The following is a 21,443-nucleotide window of genomic DNA, read 5'->3' on the forward strand; positions in this document are numbered from 1 at the left end:
AATTTTATGGTAAATTATTTGTCTATCTCAACCATTATTTTTTTTTAAATCATATTTAATATATAATTTTAATTTTATTTCAGTTACTCACTATTAAAATAGTAACGATAACGCTAACGTATTATCATAAGATAATGCAACCCCATCCTTTATTTTTTTTAAAATGTCACGTCAACAGTTGTATTACTTTTTTAACAATGAGTGACCACAAAATTAAAACATAACGCTTAGTATGCTTTTAAAAAATATATAGTTGAGTGAACAAATGAAACAAAAATAATAGTCGAGGTATTAAATGTATAGTTTACGCATAATTTTAAGGAATGAAAAATTGTAATCTATTTTTTTTTATTAAAACAAATAAGGGTATTTCTTTTAGAGATTAAAGAACAATGGTTTTTTTTAATCCTATTCGAACATTTTAAATAATATATTGGCCCTACCATGGATGATTTCTTCATGGCTAAACTGGTTTTAGAGATGCTTAATCCAAATGTCTGACGAGCAATCACCACTCGGGTATCTCATCTCATGAGCCAGGCAAGGTCCATCGGGTTCGGCTCCGAAATCGACAAAAAAAATCCGGGTTTATCTTAAGACCACCTTTCTTGGTGTCGACGTCGATCAGCAGCACGTGGGAACCCTTCTCTATGACATCCGGGTAGAACTGCCGATCCCATGTGCTGAACAACGAGTTCGTCACATATAGCCTTTTACCATCCTAGCTCAATTGTGTCATATGAGGTCGCCCTCTTAACTTATGTAGTTATGTCCCTAGGAACAACATTATGAATGATCAGTCCAACAAGGTAACATCGATGTTTTGTCATTACGGTAATAAACCGGGATTCGAGTCTTGTTGGTAGTCGTATGAGACCGGCAACATACCTGGATGGTAGGAACATCTGCTTGCCATGTTGTACCATCTTCTGCAACGGCGACTATAGGGCTTCCATTTTGAAGCAATCCTCCAACATATACTTGTCCGACAAAGACTGGGTTTTTAGGGTACTCGATGTTGTATTGTCGGACATCTCCGTGAAACCAGTTGACGAAATACAAGAACTGGTCATCGAGCGAGATCAAAAGCCCGATTATAAGTCCGGGCATTTCGGGGAGGGTCCAATTCTCCACTTTCAATGGTTGAACTTGGATAGCCGCCTCGTGGCCCCATGATCCATCTTGTGTCTTGAAAAAACGTACCACGTTGCTTGGTAAGACACACTCAACGTACCCCGTGTTTTTGGATGGTTCATGCAAGAATCTTATCTGCAAAGAAACAAAAACATAAAATCATGCGTCTGTCCTTTCAATAACATGTTATTATAACATAAACATGAGCAAAATCTAGTGTCGGAAACTAAGATTAAACCTCTCCGGGGATGAGACCGTTGTCACCGAGATCCAATGTTTGTTTGAGATGACCATCAGACCAGTCATAAACGAAGAGTTGTCTTCCTTAAAGACCATCTTCGACATGTTTAAGGTTGAAACCTTGTGTGAAAGCGTAAGGTGCCCCAAATGATGTACAAATCATTGTTTTATGTCGAGGTTGGTACCAAAAATCATAGCTAAACTCAGTTTTAGGTCCCGGTTTCTCCCACCTGAAAGACTACAACAAGCGACGGTTATTAGGATATTCTTGTCAATCGAATTAAGACTCAATCGACGATATCGTGTTGTTGTTCGGGGTTCATTGCTTTTACCTTCCTTTGATGTTGAATTGGGAATCGAGGAGGAGAAATCTATTGCCTTTGGAGTGTCCATCTTTGTCTCCTAGAAACGAAATAATTATGTCTCCGGTGGCAAGGCAGTGAGACGTATGGGGATACACTAAGCTGGTTTTTTCAACGATGTCTGCCGGCTCCACAACTTTGTGCAACGGCGGAGCCTTCGGACTCTTCTGTGTGTCGATCACATAAACATGACCAGATCTGATCGTACACGAAAACATGACACTCAAAGAATGTGACACGTCCAAATACGAATATAAGATATATACACATTTTACCACAAATATAGAGTATGTTATCTTACAGCAATCCGGGCAAGATGAAGAAAAGTCGAGTCACGGAGGGATCACCATGGCAAGAACTGCATGAATTCCACCCGGTGTGATGAAGTTCATCGCCAGTATACGGCAAAGACAGCCTGTGTATAACTTTCGAATAAGTGGGTGAGTTGGGATCGACGTCGGCCGTTGCCAGAAATCAGGCTTCTCCCTCCCGGTTCCTGCATTTATAAAAATTCCATGCAAAAAAAAAAATTAGATTCAGGATGGATCCGTCACCGATCGAGAACGTAAAGGAAAGTACCATTATAAACACAAGTAACATAGAGAAGAGCTTCTCTAGTAAAAGACATGCCTTCCAATGGATTTGCATCTCCTGGTCCTCCGGCTATCTTGCAACACCCACTTTCTTCACCCATCTTTTCTTTTTCTTACAAAAAGTTCCTCTAATGGCGATTGCTTGTAAAAAACATTGAGAACATCCGCTGTGATTATAGGCTTCTTGGGAATCAAGTGTAGCTGAGAGTGACATGCAAAAAGCCGCCCCCTCTTTTTGAATACATCGAAAAAATAGTACTCGATTTTAGATTTATCGACCGGTTAATTTTATTAAAAAAAATTATCTTTTGATCTACATTTTAACATTTGAAAAATATTTGGACATGTCTTACTCAGATTTACAAGCACCGATAATCAATCAAGTTGCAATATTTTACTCTAATTGATAATTTTACCGTGTAGAAATCAAATTTGATCCTTTATACTAATGAAAGCATGATAGGCTTTAACGTTAGTTTACGGGGTCCGTAAAAAACATACCTAACTTTTAGTTTTCATTTTATTTTTATAATGCAATAAGCATACCGCCGTATGCAATTGAAAAGAGGATGTAAAACTAAACAGGCAACAATGGAAATGAACACGGATGAGGAACTCACCAAGTCATTGCATGAACATTTCCCATCCATAAAATGGTGATATCTTTAAGCATCCCGGACAATGATTTCTCGTCTCACTATATCACTGATGAGTTTTAAGATGGCGTGACAGTCTCCGCACACGCGGAGATTCTTCACAATCCGTGTGACAGTCCCCGGAAAAGAGTTAAGAAACCCATAAGAAACGGCCAACCTCTCACTGTGCCAGAACAGTTGCCTCTCCTTCTCTTGATGTTCCGTGTTATGCAGGATCCAGCTGGTATCAGGAACATAACCTCTTCTTCTCATCTCGATGTCCAACTCATTCAACAAACCAAAAATCTCGTCCTTCATTGGATGAGATGATTCGCCTGCGTAAAACGTTTGGCTTTCTTTGCCGAAATAGACGTAGCTATAACCGGGTTCTTTTCTAACTTCCAGGGATTCCAACATGTGCCTTGCTTTTGAAGCATGTTCCCATGCACTGGAACTAGCATAGACGTTGGATAACAGAATATAGGTCGAAGGTTCTTCAGGTTTAAAGCTAAGTAGATGGTCAGCAGACCTAATGGCCATTTTGGCATTTCCGTATTGTTTACATGCACTTAACAATGCTGCCCATGTAGGTTCATCGGGCTTAAATGGCATTGAGTTTATGAGAGCTTCGGCCTCCTCGAGGTATCCGGATTGACCAAGAAGATCCAGCAAACATGTGTAATGCTGCAAGGAAGGATGCATACCGTAATCCTCAACCATAGACTTAGAAAGTTCGTGGCCTCTCACTAAACCGACATGGCTACAAGCATAATCAATCCAACGAAGGTCACTTCATTGGTTTTACTCCACTCAAAACCATCTTATCGAACAGAGACAATGCTTCCTCAGCCTGTCCATGCTGAGCGGCCCCAACCATTATCGACGTTGAGGAAACAATATCTCTTCGTGACATCCTACTAAAAACATCTCTTGCTGCCAATATATCACTACATTTTGCATACATATCCACAAGATCATTGCTTATAAACACGCAAGATTCATGCCCAAGCCTTATAACGAAACCATGCACCTGTTTTCCCAGTTCCAACATTGCTAAATTAGCAGAAGCACCAACTATGCTCGAAAGGACAAGAGGGTCGATTATGCTAATCCCTTTCCTTCTCATCTCAACAAACAAACCAAATGCATCAACCGCATCGCCACTCTGTACTAACCCGGATATCAAAGCAGTCCAAGCAAACAAATCTTTCACAGGAACCCTCGAAAACAACTCCAAAGCCTCTTCTTTTCTCCCTTTTCTAGCATAGCCATATATCATAGCAGTCCAAGAAGCCATATTTTTCAACTTATTAGAATCCAAAACTAAACGACCATTATCGGGTAATCCACATTTTGCATACATATCAACCAAAGATAACTTAACAACATCATCATCAAAAAAAGGCGATACTAAAAAGTTGCCGTGAACTTGCTTACCTCCCAAGCTACCACAAGCCTTAACGAGGCTAGAAAAACCAAAATCATCAGGCAACAACCTGTCAAATGACAACATTGAAGGGAACAAAGAGAGGGCCTTTTTGGGTAAATTGCATTGATTTTGAGCAGTAAGAATGGTAGTCCATGAAACATGGTCTCTTTGGGGCATTTCATAGAACAGTTGGAGAGCAACTTCAAGGAGGTTGCATTTTGCATAAACATTTAAAAGAGTATTGGTTAAATGGATAAACTGAGTCGAGCCGAGTTTGATGAAATGAGCATGAAGCTGCGTGGTGGAGACGATGAAACGGTGCTAGGCACAGTTTTTGAGCTGGTGAAGATGATGAAGAATTGGCATACCCGGTTTAAACTTTAAAGAATCGTTCTCTCTCTCTCGGTTTTATTTATTTATTTGAGGTTTAAATATGACAAGAGTACATACATTATTTCAAAATTTAAAATATAGTCCTCATACTTTAATATTGTGATATTGAATCCTTATAGTATTTTCATTTGAATTTTTTTTATCATTCACTACTTTGTTCAATTTTACAACCTAGTAGTAGCTATAAAAAAATAAGGTAAACTACGCATTTAGTATCTAAACTATCAATTTTGATCCATTTTTAGTATCTAAACTTTCAATTTTTTCAAAACCATACTTAACGTTTAGTTTTCATTTCATTTTACTACCCGCCGTTAAAAGCTTAACTTGTTTAGTACCTAAACTATCAGTATTGGTCTGTTTTAGTACCTAAACTTTCAATCTTTTTAACACTTAAAAACTAAAGTTTTTAACGACTGTGTACTAAAATGAAATAAAATCTAAATTTTAGGTATGATTTTAAAAAAAATAAAAGTTTAAGTATTAAAATGAATTAAAACTAATAGTTTAAGTACTAAATGTGTAATTTACCCAAAAAGTAAAATGAATTTTTAAGCATATATATTTATAGTTTCTATTAGTGTAATCTTTGAAAAATAATGTATAGAATTGAAGAATTATCTTTTATTTTTGAGAAAATAACCTCAGTGACCAAAAATCCCATATAATATACGATTTTAACCAACTTTTTTTCCGGATTTGCCAAAATGACCAACAAAATCGCAATGCGATCGCTAATTCGCAACGCGGTCTCCATTATCGCAAATTCGCGTTGCATTTTCGCAATGCGATAGTTGAAAATCGCGTTGCGATGGTCTACAGTGTCGTTGCGATTTTCCCAATTCGCAATGCGAATAAGTAAATCGCAACGCGAATTGGGAAAATAGCAATGCGAATAAGTAAATCGCAACGCGAATTGGGAAAATCGCAATGCGATACTGACTATCGCAATGCGATAATACAAAATCGCAACGAGATACTTACTTTTGCAACGCGATACTGACTTTCGCAACGCGATTCTGACTTTCGCAACGCGATAATACATAATCGCAATGCGATTTTCAAAGCGCCATTAGTATCCTGGCCAAATATTTTATTTTTAAATTCCAAACACGAATATTAATATATTGGAACACTGAACCGTCCACAGTATATCCCGTAATCGCAACTCATAACCTAAAACCTAAAATCACAACTCAGTCCCATCTCCATCTCTCACTCTCTCACCCATCTCCGATGAAATCCGTCCCCATCTCCGGCGAAATCCGTCTATCTCCATCTCTCAGAGCCACCCTCACAATCAGAAATGGAAAATCAACCAAATCAACCAACGATGGTTAGTTTTTTTAATTATTTTCTTTTTGAAATTTTTGCATTATTATTAGGTTTTTCATATTGAAATTGATGATAAGTTTACTGGTAATTTCAATAATAGATTAACCATTTCACTTAGATTGCTTATTAAATCAACCGAGAATCGCAACGCGAAATGCGAATCGCAAAGCGATTTTAGTTTCGCGTTGCGATTATCTCGTTGCGATAGTCAAATTCGCGTTGCGATAGTCATTTTCATGTTGCGATTTTCATTTTCAGAAACTATTCTTCTTCTGCAAATTGAAACTTGAATGAATTGCATTACTTCAACCAAAAAACAAAGACAAATACGAAATTCACAGTTTTGCAAATTTAAGTTTGAAGAATAAACTACTACTCTTTATGTTTATTATTGTTTTTGGTATATCTTCACAGTGTAGTTTTTGGTATATCTAATTTAGTATGTTTATTGTTTTTGTAGAACTTTTATTCGGCTCAATTGACCTTGAGAAATAAAGTCAGCCTGGCCAAAACAATTGTGTCGAAGCTTTCACCTGCACAAAGAAAAATGTTTGAGGATACATGCTTCGGGCCATGGCTGAAAGTACAACATCCCGGTGGAGATGCGATGTTGACACACCTGTTTCTTCAAACCATGACTAGCGATCTACCAGAGACTATACAACGTCGTGATGAAGAGATATGGTTTGATTTTCCACCAGCGTATACGTGTTTTGGGCGGGAGGAGTTTTGCTTAATCACCGGTCTACGCTTCGGACACGATGATGTAGGTCGGTACACTAGACACATTACCCGCCCATCATGGCTATCCCGGGTTTTTCCTGAGCTGGAGAGGCCGAGTCTACACGTAGAAGACCTGACAAGATTGTTGAATAATAAAGATGGTTTTACTCGGATGGATGACGTCGACGTTGTCCGAGTATGCCTTGTAATTCTTTTGCATGCCGGCTTCGTCGTTGCGATTTTCATTTCGATTTGTCCGAGTATACGCGATTTGTGTTTCGCGTTGTGATTTTGTCGTTGCGATTTCATTTTGCGTTGCGATTTTGTCGTTGCGATTTTCATTTCGCATTGCGATAGCCATTTCCGCGTTGCGATAGTCATTTCGCGTTGCGATTTTAAGTTTCGTGTTGCGAAAGTAAACTATTCTTCTTCTGGAATGTTTATATATATTGTCCTTTTAAATGTTTATATAAGTTCTTACTTCTGGAATGTTATCTGAGCATTTTGTGAACTATGATAGAATAATGATTTGGGTGAATACAATGCTAGTTTGAAACATATTTGTCTTTGTTTAATATTATGTCTGTTTATTTACTGATTTATGTATTAATTTTTTTTAGCGGCCCGATAAGGTGGATACTTTACGTCGGGTTTTCCTTGCACGACGGAGTTCACGCATCAGACGGCGTGGACGTGCTATTACGTCTCCGTTCACCCCAATGGTGCGAAGACTCCGCAAGAAGAAGCCCGACTCACCGGTCATCCCTCAAGAGTCCCCTCCAATCGTTCAAGAGGCCCCTATTCTCCCTCAAGATTCCCCCCCACCGTTCAAGAGGCCACTGTCATCGTTGAAGAGGTCCCTCCCACCATTCCAGAGCCCGATTCACATGGGGTAATATATCGAAGTATTGAGAAACCCCCACCGGTTCCGGACATGATGGATGAGAGTTAGCTCTCATATGAGTTACCGGCTAGTACCCTTCCGGTATCTGAAGTGGAGAGGAGACAGCTACCGGAAACAATTATGGATAATACCCTTTGGGCTAAGACCGTAGTTGATTTTTATCTACATGAGCGGAGCCAAGGGTGTTACACTAAAATCAGCAAACTCAACGATGAAATGTTTTTGTTGCTTGATCGGTCTTGGTGGGGTGTGCTATTAGGGGTTGAAGACAGTGGCTATTTGGATGGGGAGGTAAGTCTTATATTTGTCTTATATATGATTTTGATTAATTTGTTTAAAAATTAATGTAATTCACTAATATATGTATTTTTTTGTAAAACAGCATATCGATGCGTGGGTGTCACGTCTACTAATAATAAGGAAGCTTAGAAAAAATAAAAAAAATTCGCTATATACAATAATGCCGACGGCTTTTCACGCAGTTCACTTGAAGAATCAACGAGATGAATCATTTTTGTTGGGCAATGGACAAGCTAAACTTTATCCTGCATGGTGGGAGGTCGATAAGGTTAGTGTTTATTTTTTAAATTTTTTAAAGGTGTTCATAAATAAGTGCGCAAATAAATGAATTATTACTTATGATCGCAGGTGTTTATCCCTGTTTTGGAACGTCGTAACTGGCTTCTCGTCCAACTTCAGCTCCCATCCCTGAAGATAATAGTGTATGACAGCATGATCAATTACATATCACTGTCTGATTTGAGAGATATTTTCAAGGGATGGAGCTCTCATTTGGCTAAATTCTTGGATGAGATTAAGTATTGGAGTCATTTTGGACACAAGAAGCCAAAGAAATTCAATGTCACAGTTGTCAGAGACGAGACCGCGCCACAGCAATCGCCGGGAGCCAGAGGGGATTGTGCTCCTCTCGTATGCCTTTGCTTGGCACGTTTGACGACGGGAAGCACAGAGTTTTTACCTCCCACCGATAAAGATAGAGCTGCAGTAGGCTTGTGGTTTCGGCATTATATGGCTAGAGCAATATATACGAGACGCTGCCTACCTGCATCCGCGTTATGAAAGTGTCCATTGTTAATTAGTAAATCAAAGGCAATCAAAATCGTAATCATCTTTAAAATCCCAATCACAACTGGCATCACCTTTTGGGACTGTTAACTTAGGTGATTTTTAAATGCAAACGTTGTATTATGTAGATTTTATGTGTGAACTTTTAACATTTTCAGTTAGGCATGTATTAGTAACTTGAGTTTGAAAATTGCTATGATCTGTTCAGTTGTTATCACTTAATAGGCAATCATCTTAATGTCTATCGCAACGCGGAAATTACTATCGCAACGAGAGAATCGCAATGCGAAATGAAAATCGCAACGCTAATTTCGCAATGCGAAATGAAAATCGCAACGAGGGAATCGCAATGCGAAATGAAAATCGCAATGCGAATTTAATTTCGCGTTGCGATTTTCATTTTCGCGTTGCGATTCTCTCGTTGCGATTTTCATTTCGCATTGCGATAATATTTTTTTCCTTCAACATAATGCAGATTGAAATCAACAAAATCAACCATTACATTTCAATCAATTAAACAAGCACAAATAAGAATTATGTTAACATCAATTAAACAAATCAACTTTTATAAATCACCTTTTACAAATCAATTAAACAATCAAAAAATAAGCAATAATTATTAGAGAAAATAACACTTCTACTATTGAATCAACTTTTGCAGCCATACATCATTTTCACGCAGCTCACTTATGAGATTAGCCTGCATAAACCAAACATTTTCTCAAACAACACTTTCTACACATCTAAAACCTACAAACAACAAATTATTGAATTCTAGGTACTTAACCAAACATTTTCAAACCACAAGCCTATAAACATACCAATTGTTTATGGACATTTTTATAACGCGGATGCAGGTAGGCAGCGTCTCGTATATATCGATCTAGCCATATAATGTCGAAACCACAAGCCTACTGCAGCTCTATCTATATCGGTGAGAGGTAGATACTTTATACTTCCTGTGATCAAACGGTCCAACGCCAAGCATACGAGAGGACCACAATCCCCTCTGGGTCCTTTCGTTTGTTGTGGTGCGGTCTCGTCTCTGCTAACTGTAATATTGAGCTTCTTTGGCTTCTTGTTTCCAGAACGAGTCCAATAATTTATCGCATCCAAGAATTTAGCCAAATAAGAGCTCCATCCCTTAATAATATCTCTTAAATCAGCCAATGATATGTAATTTATCATGCTGTCATATACTATTGCCTTAAGGGATGGGATCTGAAGCTCGACGAGAAGCCAATGGTTACGTTCCAAAACAGGGATAAACACCTGCAATCATAAGTAATAATTCATTCATTTGCGCACTTATTTATGAATACCTTTAAACTCAATCTAAAATAAACACTAACCTTATCGACCTCCCACTATATAAGATAAAGTTTAGCTTGTCCATTGCCCAACGCAAATGATTCATCTCGTTGATTCTTCAAGTGAACGGCGTTAAAAGACGTCGGCATAATTGTATATCGTGTATTTATTTTATTTTCCTTAAGTTTCCTAATTATTAGAAGACGTGACACCCACGCATCGATATGCTGTTTTACAAAAAAAAGATATATATTAGTAACTTACATAAATTTACAAAAAAACTAATCAAATGAAAATATAAGAAAAATATAAGACTTACCCCTCCATCGAAATAGCCATTGTCTTCGACCCCTAATAATACTCCCCACCAAGACCGATCAAGCAACAAATAGATATCATCATTGAGCTTGCATATGTCAGTGAAACACCCCCTGGCTTCGCTCATGTAGATAAAAATCAACTGCGGTCTTAGCCCAAAGGGTGTTATCCAGAATTGTGTCCGGTAGTTGTTTCCTCTCCTCTTCAGATACCGGTATGGTACTGGCCGGTAACTCATACGAGAGCCAACTTGAATCCATCATGTCCGGCACGTCAGAGGGTTTCTCAAGAATCCTACATATGACGCCATGTGAATCGGGCTCTTGAATGGTGGGAGGGACCTCTTCAACGATGACAGTGGCCTCTTGAACGGTGGGAGGGGACTCTCGAGGAATGATAGGGGCCTCTTCAACGATAGGAGTGGACTCTTGAGGGATGACAGGCGAGTCGGGCTTCTTCTTGCGGTGTCTTCGCACTATTGGGGTATACGGAGACTTAATAGCACGTGCACGCCGTCTGATGTGTGAACTCTGTCGTGCAAGAAAAACCCGACGTAAAGCATCCACCTTATCGGTCCGCTAAATAATTAAATACAAATATCAGTAAATAAACAGACATGATATTTAAACAGTGAAAACAAAGATAAATATATTTCAAACTTTCAACCAAAAGACAAAACAAAGACAAATACTAACTTCACAGTGTTAAAGTAAAAAGTTTAGCAGTTTTGGCAGCAACCGAATAAATTTACTAAGCAATCTAAGTGAAATGGTTAATTTAAGTGAAATTACGAGTAAATTTATCATCAAGTTAAATATGGAAAATCTTAAACTTACCTCATTGCGTAGAGTATGAACCTCATTCTGCAACGATACTACCATCTCACGTAGAGCGGCAACCTCACAACGTAAAGTAGACACCTCCACACGCCATGCACCATCGTTATCAAGTAGAGTACCGATCTCCTCACGCTAGACATTGACCTCATCACGTAACTCCCTTGACTCATCCCGTGGAGGTGGAGAATAGGGAGATAGAAGTCGTGGCATCTTTGCCGGTCGCCTATCATGAGGTGATGGTGGAGAAGAGGCTCGATGATGTGACGGGATAGGTGATGGCTCTCGTTGTAGAGGTGTATAGTCGGGTCGATCAGGTGATGGCTCTAGGTGAGGTGATGGCTCTCGAAGTGGAGGAAGTGAAGGCTGCTCATCATTCGTGCCATCAAGAAAACGCTGACTAGCTTGCCACCAATCAGTGGCAAGCTCAGCCTCCGTGGGTGTCAGTCTCATTAATGGAATGTTGGCCTCCTAAAAATATAAAAACTCAAACAAAGTTAAACGTCTACTATTAATAACTTGTTTATATATGATAGTATTTGTGTTAACTTACATTATTTATTGTCGCATATGGTATTAAGTCTTCCCAATCCAACAGACGTTTCCTCTTCCAGGAAATAGCCCTGGGAATATCATTTGAAGTTTTTATTGCATATGTCTTCATGGCGGGAAAGGCCTCGAATATCCAAATCTACAAACAATATAATAACAAACATTAGTAATTGTTAAATAATTAATTATAATTTTGAAAACATTATATAGAAATTCTTACCTTAAAGGCCCAAACAAAGCCTGATAAAGTGTATTTCGACCCATCGCCCCGCAAACTTTTGCGGTCATCAAAGGCAGACGACAACTTAGTCCAGGTAGCTTTCCATATATACGAACCCCACGGAAACAGATTCCATGCATTTAGGTCCTCTACCAATAATATTAGCTCCTGAGGAATAGGTTGTCTGGCCTCTCTGCCTAAAAAGCCGGCATACAAAAGTAGTAGAAGGCATACTCAGACAACATCGACGTCATTCATCCGAGTAAAACCATCTTTCTTATTAAACAATTTCTTCATGTCGTCGACGTGTAAGTTCGGCTTCTCTATTGACTCATCATGAAAAACCCTGGATAACCATGATGGGCGGGTGATATGACGAGTGTACCGGCCTACATCATCGTGTCCGAATCGTAGACCAGTGATTAAGCAGAACTCCTTCCGCCCAAAACCATATCTCTTCCTCACCACGTTGTATACTGTCGGGTAGATCGCTAGTCATGGTATGAAGCCACAAATGGATCAAACTAGCATCTCCACCCGGATGCTGTACTCTCAGCCATGGCCCGAAGCAGGTTTCTTCAAACAATTTTCTTTGTGCAGGTGAAAGCTTCGAAGCAATTGTAGTGGCTAGGCTAACTTTATTCCTTAATGTCAATGAAGCCGAAAAAAATTTCTACAAAAAAACAATAAACATACCAAGTTAGATATACCAAAAACTACACTGTCAAGATATACCAAAAACAAAACAATAAACATAAATAGTAGTTTATTCTTGAAACTAAAATTTGTAACACTGTTTTTGTCTTTTGGTTGAAATGAAAATCGCAACGAGATAATGAGAATCGCAACACGGAAATGACTATCGCAACGATAGAATCGCAACGAGAGAACCGCAACGCGAAATGACTATCGCGACCAGACAATCGCAACGCGAAATGAAAATCGCAACGCGAAATGAAAATCGCAATTTTTGTTTCGCGTTGCGTTTTTTATTTCGCGTTGCGATTCTCTCGTTGCGATAGTTATTTCCGCGTTGCGATTTTCATTCTCGAAACTATTCTTCTTCTGCATTACTTCAACCAAAAGACAAAACAAAGACAAATACTAACTTCACAGGCTAAACAGTTTAGCAGTATTGGCAGCAATCGAATGAATTTAATAAGAAATCTAAGTGAAATGGTTAATCTATTATTGAAATTACCAGTAAACTTATCATCAATCTCAATATGAAAAACCTAAAATAATGCAAAAATTAAAAAAAAAAAAAAACTAACCATCGGAGGTTGATTTTCCATTTCTGAATGATTGTGAGGGATTTTTGACTGTGAATGGTTGTGAGGGATTTCGCCGGTGATGGGGACGGAAATCTTCGGAGATGGGGATGGATTTCGCCGTAGAAAGTGAGAGATGGAGATGGGACTGAGTGTTGTGATTTTGGGTTTGAGGTTATGAGTTGCGATTACTGTGGACGGTTCAGTTTCCGATTTATTAAGAAAAAATTCGTGTTTGGAATTTGAAAAAAAAATACGCGTTAATACGAATGGCGCTATGTAAATCGCGTTGCGAAAGTCAGAATCGCGTTGCGAAAGTCAGTATCTCGTTGCGATTTTGTATTATCGCATTACGATAGTCAGTATCGCATTGCGATAGTCAGTATCGCATTGCGATTTTCCCAATTCGCGTTGCGATTTACTTATTCGCATTGCGAATTGGGAAAATCGCAACGACACTGTATACCATCGCAACGCGATTTCCAACTATCGCAACGCGAAATGCAACGCGAATTTGCGATAATGGAGATCGCGTTGCGAATTAGCGATCGCATTGCGATTTTGTTGGTCATTTTGGCAAATCCGGAAAAAGTTGGTTAAAATCGTATATTATATGGGATTTTTGGTTACTAAGGTTATTTTCTCTTTATATTTTTAAAGATTAAATATTAAATTAATAAAAAATAGAAATATGCATTACAAAATTAAGAGAGTGATCAAGATTTTTGTATAAAAATAAGGTAAATTGTAAAAATAATCATTTTCGATTTAATTTTATTAGTTGATTTTAGATAAAAGGGTAACTTTTATATTTGTAATAAACTCAATTTATCATTTTCGTACTTATCGTTTTTTCGTGTCAATTTAATTCTATATCATACCCTAAAACCTTAAATTATAAACCCTAAACTCTAAATCATAACCCATAATCTCTAAATCATAAACCCTAAACCTTAATTTAAGATTTATAATTTAAGGTTTTAAGTTAGGTGTAAAGTATAAAATTGTGCAATTAAATAAATTTGAGGGTTAAATTCATACGAAAATACTATAGGGATAAAAATAATAAATTAAGTCTACTATAAGGGGAAAAGGTGATTATCCTTAATCCTTAATTTTAAAATAATACGATAGGGGTAAAAATAATAGACATTATTTCTTGATAATTTTATAAAGTGACACGTTAATTAAAAAAGGGTAAAGTTCATAAATGGTCCTTTAATTAAAGGATATTACTTTATTGAGTCATCTGACTATTGAAAGTTATAAAATGATCATTTAATTATAAGACTATTTTTAAGTCCCCTGACTATTAAAAATTACAAAATAGCCACTGGTCTATTCATTGCATTCCAAACTCATCCTTTCTGTTAAAAATTGATGGCAATTTGAGTTGAATGTTAACCTATTAACTGAGACATGATATAATATAATCTCAGAATCTCAAACGACTATCATATATCAATCAATAGGTTAACGTCCAACTCAAACTACTATCAATTTTTTAATTAAAAAGGATGAGTTTGGAATACAATAAATATTCGAATGACTATTTTATAACTTTTAATTGTCAGGGGACTTAAAAAACAATGTTTTATAATTGGGAGACCATTTTATAACATTTAATAGTCCGAGGACTCAGTAAAATAACACCCTATAGTCGGGGGACCATTTATGTACTTTACCCATAAAAAAGTTATCACATATTTAAACTTTTTTTTTCCACCCTATTAAAAGAAACTCAGACCCTTGTTGTCGTGACCCGATTTCAGCCATAAAACACTGTTATTTCCTTACAGAAGTATGAGTTAACAATATTCTAACAAGAAACATAAATTCCTATATATATATATATATATATAACTCCATGGTGTCTGAATTCATGGCTGATCATCTTCTTCAGAGAGTCACACTAGGGAAATTGCAGTGTCCACGGCCTGACAGAAAAAGGAACCAAATTAGGTACATTTAAGACCAAATCGCTTGTAATAACCAGACTATCAAAAGATCTTACTTGGGTTACTTCTGGTTTGTCTAGCTAAGCCATTGAAGTAGCAGGTTGCACCTTGTTTCCGAAACTTAGACCAGTACGAGCTGAATGCATAACTCGCGTGCCAGAACACCGATACCGGCTCATAACACGGTTGCCCGGGGCTCAATGCAGCACAAGTTTGGTTGCCTTGTCTGCAAGCATACGCCAATGCCGATGTCAAGTTCGACGCATCGGCACCTGGAGCGACCTCACACCAAAGCTTACCCCTGTATGCTACATTGTTTCTTGCAGCAGGCAGTGGTTTGTAACTGGAGAGTGGCCGCCTGCCGGTGATATCGATATCGTATACCAACATCCCGTTCGAACGCAGCAGCCCCCAATGCCTCTCGGTTGTTGGACCTGGCTTTTGGTTTTCGTCGTATAAGGAGAAAATGAATGTTGGTATGACTGCACCAGGTCTAGCAGGGGTCCCTAATGCTGGCTTAGCAGTCATTTTTTGAATCAGTTTTCGGTTATAAGTGGCTGCATTGTTGATGTTAGCCCCTACTTGATCGGCATCCCCTGCAGTAGGCCAACCTGTTTCGCCAATCGTGAGCCTGATACCGGGATATCCGAGTTTTCTCATCGCGAAAATGACTGAGTCGAGCATTTGGTCTAACAGATTTGTGTAAACTAAGCCAGTTTTATGGTCAGTTTGGTTCACTCTCCCTCTAAAAAGAGCAAAATCTAAGCTGATGTTCCTCGAATTAGTAGACCATGCTAAATAAGGGTAAGCATCGATGAAGAAAAATGATTTGGTTCCATTCAAAAACCCCAGAAACGGTGCCATCACTGTATCCCTGATATCAGACCGGAATTCACCACTCGACGGCGGAAAAGTTGATTGCAATACGTCCATCGCTAGTGGGGTACTGACCTTGATGTTCTTAATATCATGAGCATTCAGAGAGTTCTTAATCCTACGCATCGCAGGCACAAGACTAGGCCAAATTCTCCGGTCATGGCTGAGGACTTCGTTGCCGACCAACACGAACCGGATCATCGTGTCGGGGTAGAAATTCAAGACATTGCTTTGAACCCATTGTTCAGCAGCTGCTTGGCTCGACGCAATGCGGATTATATCATTGTTTGGAATCATAGTGGACACATGAATGTTGGTCCCTGAAAGAAGCTTCAATATTTCATGGTCTGAATCATAGAGCTTCATCCGGCCTACATTCATCGATCTCACGGTCTCGATTGTTCGATATGGCGAAGGCAAATTGACCCCCTTTCGACCATAGTTCACCCCTATCTTGCTCGAGATATCAGCCGCTGTTCCACCATGGGAAAACAACAGGGTTAAACTCAATCAAAGTGTGATAAAAGGACAGCATTTGTGACTTTGAAAAACTTACAGAACACAGCAATGAGAGAGGAGAAGAGGATTGTTGCAAGAAGAGCCGCCATTGTCGACATTACCGAACAGGTTTTGTCTTCTGTAATGCGATGGATATGGCCCCCTAAAGAGTTGTTTGCTTTATAAAGATGAAAATTTGGGTAAATTTAAGTGAGAAGTAGCTGAGATTAGTTCAACGATGTTGGTGAGGTTCTTTAGTTTATTACAATCAAGAAGATCATGAAACAAGATTTTATGTTACTGGTAATGTACATGAAAAGCCTAAAGATTATGAAGTATTATATATGGTAGGTCTTCTTGTCTCCTTCAATGAATATATATATATATATATATATATATATATGGTATAAATGAAACCGATTCGGTTCGATCTGATACATGAAATTTCGAAACAATAAAACGAATTCGAATATATTACACAATTCTCTCTCCCCTATGTGAATGTTCCATTAAACAAAACAAATCAATTGGCTAGCTTTTGAAGAAACAACAAGAACAAAGATAAACATAATATGACAATAAAGTCATTGCTGGCTATCATCTCAGACAGCAGCTCAAAATGGTTCTTTTTTGTGCCCATACCTTTCCGAAATCATGTCCGGTATTGCATTTCCATCACCGGCCATCAGACAAGCTAAATGTAGCCGAGAATCCCGAGGGCTTCGCGGGAATGCTCGACTGGGTTTCGGAGTAAGAAAAATCACCAAACATCGTCGAAGTACCTTCATCTGCTTGCCATTTCTGTAGGAACTGAGGGAGGCTCATGTGAAGGTCAACACCAGAGTTTCCATCATCCTCTTGGGTTGTGGGTTTCCACTGCTCGACGAGAGGACAAAGCACGTTGACAGCATGCCCCATCTCGGGTCTCTGATACGGCTCACGAGCCGTGCAGTGACCGGCCAACTCGGCTACCTTGAAGATCATCGCCATCGTCTCTTCATCGTCGCAGTTGATTGTTTCATCGACTACTTTGAGAATGTTGTCTTTGTTGATTAGAACCCTGCGGAACCATGTCACCAAATGTGATTTCTCGTCAGGTAACGTTACGTCTAGAGCTTGTCGGCCGGTGATTATCTCCATCAACACCACTCCAAATGCAAACACATCCACCTTCGTCGTCACCCTACCAGTTGCTATCGAGATCGAAAGAAAAATTGAGCATATGTTTAGAAAGAGAAAATATAGAGCTAAGCAGATCATATTAAGTCTCAACAAATTTCAAGATAATCAATTTACCAGCATATTCAGGAGCAAGATATCCAAATGTTCCTGCCAGTTTTGTCTCCAAGGAGTGCTTACCCTCGGGTGCATTCTTAACAAGGCCGAAATCCGCAACCTTTGCTCTCATGTCATTGCCGAGAAGTATGTTCGAAGGCTTCAAATCTCGGTGAATGAAACTTTGTTGTGCCAAAGAGTGCAAATACTCAACCCCTCTTGCGACATCCAGAGCAATGGTGACCCTTTGCTTCCAGGTGAGCGGAGAAAAGCCCTTTTCTCGCCATTCAAAGAGATGCTGACTGAGGGTACCTTGAGGCATATACTCGTAAACCAAGAGCCTCTCGTTGCCGTTAACACAGTAACCCAAAAGTGCAACCAAATGCCTGTGCCTAACCTTTGTAAGCACTGCGATTTCGGCTTGAAACTCATTCATTCCTTTAGTACCTTTCGCCGCACACTCCATTCTCTTGACAGCAATCTGCATGCCGTCGGGCATTTCACCTTTATACACAACCCCGAAACCCCCTCGTCCTAATACATTAGCCTCATTGAAATTATCAGTCACCTCTCTCAGGACTTGTATCGAGGTACTAACGTTTCCACCCTCGAAGAAATGACGATCACTATGATCACTGCTACTCTGGCTTTGCATTTCACCAGGCAATCCTCCGTAGCCACTCGTTGCTTTACCGATCACCCCATTCATTACTACGCCCTTCTCGGCATCACTGGCATTGCCATCCATCTTACCGAATTTCTCATACTTCTTGTTCATCACATACTTGTAAGAAACAAAGCAAACAACAGCAACGAAAACCAATACACCAATGACAACACCGACAATCAAAGGTACGGAATTCTTACCATTGGCACCATTTTTCAAGTTACCATCCGAACCTCCTTTCAATCCTCCAGAACCTGGAGTTCCTCTGTCACCAGAATCCGTCGGTTTTCCTAGTAAACTATTCCCCGAGTAAGTAAATGTCACCTTATCCGAAAATTTCGGCATGTCTCCGGTAAGATTGTTATTAGACACATCGAGAAGCTGCAAACTACTCAGCTTGGTAAGACCATAAGGGATGGGACCTGTTAAATTATTATCATTCAGATTCAAGTTCTTCAACATTGTTAGATTCGCAAACGCCGGAGAAATCGTCCCGACCAGATTTTTCTTCGCGAGATTGACGGTAATCACAGCTTTTTTCGAATCACAAGTAACGAAAACCATTTGGCAAGCATCATTGCCATCCCAATCATCAGAAAGGAAAACAGGGTACCCAAAACCACCAGCAATCTCGATCAATGTGGTAACTTGAGGATCACAAGGATTCCCATTATCATTACAGAAATTATTGGTCCCATTAACGGCAACGCTCTCAACTGAGCTAGGAAACTTTGGAAAAGGACCTTGCAATTTGTTATTAGACAATGAAACATTCTTCAAACCGGGAAGATTAATCAAAGATCCCGGGACAGGCCCAGTCAACTGGTTTTCTCTAAGCTGAAGATCGAAAAGACCCACACATTTAGACAAATCTGGGATCTGACCGGTGAACATGTTCTTGTGAACCCAGACCTGAGACAACTGTGTCATGCTGGATAAAACATCTAAAGTACCTGTGAACCCACCGATCTGATTGTTGATCCAGAGATTCTTAATCATCGAGCCGCCGAGAGAAGCCGGCAATGTGCCGCTCAAGTTGTTGTAAGACAGCCTTATACTCTCTAAACTGTTCAAAGATTCGAAAACATCGGGTAAGGCGCCGTACAAATTGGTGTTGTCGAGTTGAACTTGGACGAGGCTCGTCGATTGGGACAAATCTGGGAAAGTCCATGCACTCAGCTTCGTGTTTTCACTTAAACTCAGCGTCTGAAGACTGGTTAAACCGGAGAAAGCGTCGGAGGACACCGATGTGAACGCATTGTCGTCGAGGAAAATCGTTTGCAAGTTCGAGAGATTGGCGAAAGATGGGACGGACCCAGATAAGGAGTTGTGTTGAAGAGACACGGTGCGAAGTTCCGATAAGGTAGCCATCTCTGGAGGAAGTGAACCGGACAGGGATTTGGAAGCTAAGTTAATGGCTGTTACGCGGCTGGATTTGTCGCAATTGATGCCCGGCCAGCTGCAGTAGTTGTCGGAAGAGGTGGAAGACCACCCGGTGGGAGGTGGACGGAAGGCCGAAGCAAGTTTCAGAATAGCACCGCCTTCGTCTGCGGCAGCGAGGACGGCGGAAAGGAGGAGAAAATGTAGGAAGAGGAAGTGGCGGTGGTGGTTGATGTTTTCCATTGCTGGAATGAAACCAAAGAATTAAGCAAACCGTTTCAACATAAAGAGTCATTAGTGGGAGGAGAAGAGAAAACAAAAAAAAGAGTAAATGAAATCAGATGTCACTAAACTATACTCAAATACCATTTTTGCAATTAAATTAATAAATAATTACAAAATAGTCACTATAATATTGTAATAAATTATAAAAGTTCAATAAATTTAATAATTATTTTACAATATTTAGATAAAGTTTAATGATTATTTTGTATTTTTTTTGAAAAACTAATAATTATTTTATTAATTTTTAAATTTTATTGACGAAAATGATTATTTGAGTATAATTAAGTGATAATGTACTTTATTTAAAAATATATATTCAGTAAATATTATATAATATATATTCAATAAATATTATATGAATTTTAATATTAAAAATTATTACATCTATGGACTATTAGATTTTGGTTTTAAATTTATTATATATCAATATATTTGATTCATTTCAACTAATTGTTACAAAAATTTATTTTATTTCTTAACTTTTATCGATTCATAAACATATCGATACTCGATTTTATAAATAAAGGATATAGTAAATTAGAAGTATCTAAACTATGTTTAAATAATCTTTTTCATCATTATTTTTATAAAATTATAAAAATTGTTAAATTTATTGAATTGTTTCAAAATGATCATCACAACATTTTTGTCACCATGAAATTTTATAGTTTTAGTGATCATATTGAAACAGTTTGATAAAATGAATGACCATCTTATAATAATTCAAAAAACTTAATAATTATTTTATAACACTTTGGTAAATATAATGACTATTTTATAAAGTTTAAAAGTTTAGTTATTAAATAAATATTTGAGAATAATTTAGAGACATCCAATATATTTTGTCCTAAAATAAATAAATGGGAATATCACCAAAAGATACAGCTGTTGATTAGCTGATACCATTATAGTGATATTCCCTTTTTGTGGATAACCGTGTTTCTCCTTTTTATTATTATTATTATTTTTTCATATGGTGTAATTAAATAATTTTTATATTTTTAATAATAATTTAATTACAATTTTTAAAAATATATATAAGTTTGTATATTTTAATTTCAGCAAAAGGGTATACGAAGTCCCTATATTTAAAAAAAAATTGATGTGGTCCTTTACTACTTTTTCTTTCAATTTAATCATTCAACTAAAAAAAACTCAATTT

The 21,443-nt window shown here is 38.2% G+C and overlaps 2 protein-coding genes and 2 pseudogenes across 2 annotated transcripts; all 4 read right to left on the minus strand.

The window, feature by feature from the left end:
• Positions 1 to 469: 469 nt before the first annotated feature.
• On the minus strand, positions 470 to 3,341 carry LOC120164108 (annotated as a pseudogene).
• Positions 2,845 to 4,759, minus strand: LOC120164133 (annotated as a pseudogene).
• Positions 4,760 to 15,204: 10,445 nt separating this feature from the next.
• On the minus strand, positions 15,205 to 16,831 carry LOC120164113 (probable glucan endo-1,3-beta-glucosidase A6). Its single transcript, XM_039173867.1, has 3 exons — positions 16,733 to 16,831; positions 15,357 to 16,649; positions 15,205 to 15,279 (listed from the first exon to the last, which is right to left on the minus strand). Exons 1-3 carry the CDS (start codon positions 16,791 to 16,793, stop codon positions 15,242 to 15,244), a joined length of 1,392 nt encoding a protein of 463 aa, XP_039029798.1. The 5' UTR covers positions 16,794 to 16,831; the 3' UTR covers positions 15,205 to 15,241.
• A 476-nt stretch (positions 16,832 to 17,307) lies between these two features.
• On the minus strand, positions 17,308 to 20,239 carry LOC120164134 (receptor-like kinase TMK4). The gene is made up of 2 exons (XM_039173885.1): positions 17,971 to 20,239; positions 17,308 to 17,867 (listed from the first exon to the last, which is right to left on the minus strand). The coding sequence occupies exons 1-2, from the start codon at positions 20,237 to 20,239 to the stop codon at positions 17,350 to 17,352; spliced, it is 2,787 nt and encodes a 928-aa protein (XP_039029816.1). The 3' UTR covers positions 17,308 to 17,349.
• Positions 20,240 to 21,443: the final 1,204 nt, after the last annotated feature.

Source organism: Hibiscus syriacus, unplaced genomic scaffold (genome assembly GCF_006381635.1).
Source record: "Hibiscus syriacus cultivar Baekdansim isolate YM2019G1 unplaced genomic scaffold, ASM638163v2 tig00111505_pilon, whole genome shotgun sequence".
Taxonomy (NCBI): domain Eukaryota; kingdom Viridiplantae; phylum Streptophyta; class Magnoliopsida; order Malvales; family Malvaceae; genus Hibiscus; species Hibiscus syriacus.